Source organism: Balaenoptera acutorostrata, chromosome 2 (genome assembly GCF_949987535.1).
Source record: "Balaenoptera acutorostrata chromosome 2, mBalAcu1.1, whole genome shotgun sequence".
Taxonomy (NCBI): Eukaryota; Metazoa; Chordata; class Mammalia; order Artiodactyla; family Balaenopteridae; genus Balaenoptera; species Balaenoptera acutorostrata.
Window position 1 is genome coordinate 168,589,134 of NC_080065.1, and position 3,756 is coordinate 168,592,889.

General features: G+C 39.0%; 1 protein-coding gene across 3 annotated transcripts; it reads right to left on the reverse strand.

Moving 5' to 3' along the window:
- Positions 1 to 762: 762 nt before the first annotated feature.
- Positions 763 to 2,525, reverse strand: ZFP2 (ZFP2 zinc finger protein). 3 transcript variants are annotated; one of them, XR_009007051.1, is made up of 2 exons: positions 1,059 to 2,519; positions 763 to 837 (listed from the first exon to the last, which is right to left on the reverse strand). XR_009007051.1 is itself a non-coding variant. In XM_057539710.1 (1 exon), the coding sequence occupies exon 1, from the start codon at positions 2,503 to 2,505 to the stop codon at positions 1,111 to 1,113; it is 1,395 nt and encodes a 464-aa protein (XP_057395693.1). In that variant the 5' UTR covers positions 2,506 to 2,525; the 3' UTR covers positions 831 to 1,110. The 3 variants fall into 3 exon arrangements, 1 of the variants encoding a protein (XP_057395693.1); XR_009007052.1 differs by having other exon boundaries at positions 801 to 832; positions 1,050 to 2,519; XM_057539710.1 differs by having other exon boundaries at positions 831 to 2,525.
- Between the last annotated feature and the right edge of the window lie 1,231 nt (positions 2,526 to 3,756).

Here is a 3,756-nt window from a genome sequence, read left to right on the forward strand (position 1 = left end):
CCATCCCACTGCCAGTTTCTCGGTTCAGCCCTTAGAAAACAAAACAAAGACTATCTTATGCAGTTTGATTTCCTAATCATATTTATCACCTATTTAGCACTTATTAAATGTGTATAAAATAAATGAAATTGCCTTAACTACTCTCATAACTATAGATCTATAAAATCTTTCTCTATGATTGTTTTGAATATGTTGTGAGTAGCAAAGATTTTGTTAATATGTCAAATTTTCATGTCTGTTAGTGTTTAGCCTCTTCTCCTTTCCACTTTGATAGTTAGAGTACAACACAAAGATGTATTTGAATCCTATGTACTCAAAGACTATATTTGTTATATTGTTTTCTAAGTAATTAGCTTATTTAACAATAGTTTAATGACTGTTAATTGAGAACTTAAAACAGCATGCTATTGCATTAAGATTTGCACAATTATTCTATCACCTGGTAGCAAGCAGCCAATATTTCAGAGGAGAAAATAACAGGGGGAGGGGGAAGGACATGGAGGGATAATAGAAGTTGGTAAAGGTAGAGAATTTTGACTCAAAACATTCAGGGAAACCAGATTGTGGAACAGGAGCATCTAGATAACATATATAACATGGTGAAAAATCAAGCATATTTATGTTTGTAGCATTTTAGAGCTTATAGGGATCTTGGAGCCTTCTAAATCTAAAATCCCTCATTTACCAAATAAGGACACTGGGACCTGGTGAAAGTAGGTGACTTGTCCAAGTTAGTGGCAGATCAGGACTACATACCAGGTCTTTGGGCTATCCAGTTAAGCACTCTCACATTTCCTCTCCAGTGTGAAGCCTCTGATGTCCAAAGGAGAATCTGCAGTATAATACAATAGAACTTATCTTCAGCATGAATCCTCATTGCTTAGAACATTAGCTACTTAAACCTTCTGGTATAAAGTTTTACTTTCTGAATCAAGATTTCTCCACTTTTATATGGTTTCTCTGCAGTGGTCTGTATTTTCTGATATGGTATATTATACTTCAACTAAAAGATTACTACAATCGTTACATTTATTAGGCTTCTACATTACATGACTTATCTGATTATCACTGAAGAGTTCATCACGCTGAAGGATCCCATGGAAGCTTCCCTCACGTATGAGTTCTCTGATGCCGTGTAAGATTTGTACTCCGACTGAAAGCTTTTCCACATTCATTACACTGATAGGGTTTCTCTCCTGTATGAGTTCTCTGATGCACTATAAGGGATGAATTCTTAATGAAGGCTTTTCCACACTGATTGCATTCATAGGGCTTCTCACCAGTATGAATTCTTTGATGCTCAATAAGGTATGCGCTCTGGCTGAAGGCCTTTCCACATTCACTGCATTCATAAGGCTTCTCTCCAGTATGAGTAACCTGATGTACAGTAAGGGATGATCGCCCAGTGAAATGTTTTCCACATACCATACACTCATAAGGTTTCTCTCCAGTATGAATTCTCCGATGCTGAGTAAGAGATGAATTCTTACTGAAAGCTTTCCCACACTGATTACATTCAAAAGGTTTTACTCCAGAATGAAGTCTCTGATGCTCTATAAGGTATGTACTTTGGCTAAAGGATTTCCCACATTTGTTACATTTGTAGGGTTTTTCTCCAGTATGATTTCGCTGATGCAGGGTAAGAGCTGAGCTCTTACTAAAGGCTTTTCCACATTCACTACACTCATAGGGCTTTTCTCCAGTATGGCTTCTCTGATGAACAGTAAGATGCATACTTTGACTGAAGGCTTTTCCACATTCATTACATTCATAGGGTTTTTCTCCGGTATGAGTTCTTTGATGCACTGTGAGGTTCATACTTTGGGTAAAAGCTTTACCACATTCATTACATTTGTAGGGTTTCTCTCCAGTATGAATCCTTTCATGTTGAATAAGCGATGAATTCTTGCGGAAAGCTTTTCCACACTCTTTACATTGATATGGTTTCTCTCCAGTATGAGTTCTTTGATGAACAGTAAGGTTCATGCTCTGACTGAAGGTTTTCCCACATTCGTTACATTTGTAAGGTTTCTCTCCAGTATGAATTCTTTGATGCACGGTAAGTGAGGAGCGTTCAATGAAGTGCTTCCCACATACATTACAGTTATAGGGTTTCTCCCCTGTATGAGTCCTCTGGTGCTTAAGGAGGGATGAACTCTGGCTGAAGGTTTTCCCACACTCATTACATCCATAGATTTTCTTTCCTGCAAACATTCTTTGAGTTTTAATTAATTCAGCATTTTGTTTAGTGTCTTTTCCATGTGAATTCCAACTGTGAGGACTTTTCCCCACAGGAATAGTTTGTTGTGTATCAATGATTGAACCCTGACTGAAACATCTTTCAAATTCATTACCTCCACATGTCCTTCTCACAGTGAGGGTTTCCTTATGGGTAATGTGTACTTGGCCCAGATGTCTATCCTGGTTTTTCTGTTGCCCCTCTAACCAATTATCAGGTTCCCAGGTTTCCCCTAAAGAAGAATGCCAGAGACCTTCTCTTTCCATTATTACCCCATAAGATAAATCTTCAGTAATTTGGGCTTTGTAGTTGACTCTTTGGTTTCAAGTCTTGTCTCCCAGTCTGAAAAAAATAAAAAATTCAAATACACATTGGTTTCTGTGCTGGGAGACTGAAAACTGTATAAGGCAGGAATAAGAGAATGAAACTGAGAATAACTATAGGGCACATTTGAGAGCTTTCAAAGATGTCCCTATAATTAGGAAGAGAATTGGAAGGGAGGGAAAGAACAGTGAGCCGTCCATAAATAATAGGGAAACTAGAAGCAGGGTAAGCAGAGGAAAGAGTGAGCCTATGCAGGAGGGATAGATACTGAAATCACTGCTGGACAAGGCTAAATAATGAATACGGAACTAAGGGAAGGTATACAGACGAGCTGGGATTGGGAGAGGCAGATCACAAAGCCCTGGCACATTTATCTGGTACTCCTACCAGCAGTTTCTTCCCTCCCGAAGGCTGCCTATAATTCTGATACTAAATCTTCATAAAACATCACAGTGTGACACAGTGAAAAGATTATTTACCCTAGAGTCAGACAAACGTGGGTTTAAACACTGGCTGTTAATCACTTATCATCTTAAGTAGTTGTTTCTCTGAGTCTGAGTTTTCAGAGCTATAAAATGAGGATAAAATAATCTGATAAGGATTAAGTAAATTAATGTATATAAACTACCCTTAGGGAACATACTTGTCTGGAACGTAAAATACCAGAACATACTTGAAACTTAAACTCTCAAGGTAGGACGGCAAAATCTAAAAGCTCCTCTCTGCTCCGCAAGGAGCATGTGATTTTCTCACTCTCCTAAGAGAGGACTCTCTTAAGAGAGTCCTAAAGGGCCCTACCCTTTCCTAAATATCCATTCCTTACAGATAAGAACTGGTGGCAGAGGCAGGTAGGGGAGAATCTGTTGAACTGCTTGAGATGGGGCTGGAGGAAAGGCCTTGTAGCCACTCAGACTTTATTTTCTCAGATCCCATTTCTTATCCCAGACAAAACATCCTGGAGGCAGAGAGGCAGAGCACAGGGAACTACAATCTGAGAATCACCTTGTCAGCTTGATCAAAATTATCAACACTGAACCAACAGACCAAAGGTCTGTGGGCAGGAGGTTTACTATGAAGCAAAAGATACGCATGAACTGGACTTCCTCCTTCCAATCTGACCTGTTTACATAAAACAAGAGAAAAAGTGGAAAGCCAAGCAGGCTCCACCTATAAAACACACACACCACCAAGTA

Bases quoted from the DNA above. Each gene is read 5' to 3' on its own strand.
- ZFP2 (XM_057539710.1), bottom strand. From the start codon at position 2,505: ATGGAAAGAGAAGGTCTCTGGCATTCTTCTTTAGGGGAAACCTGGGAA.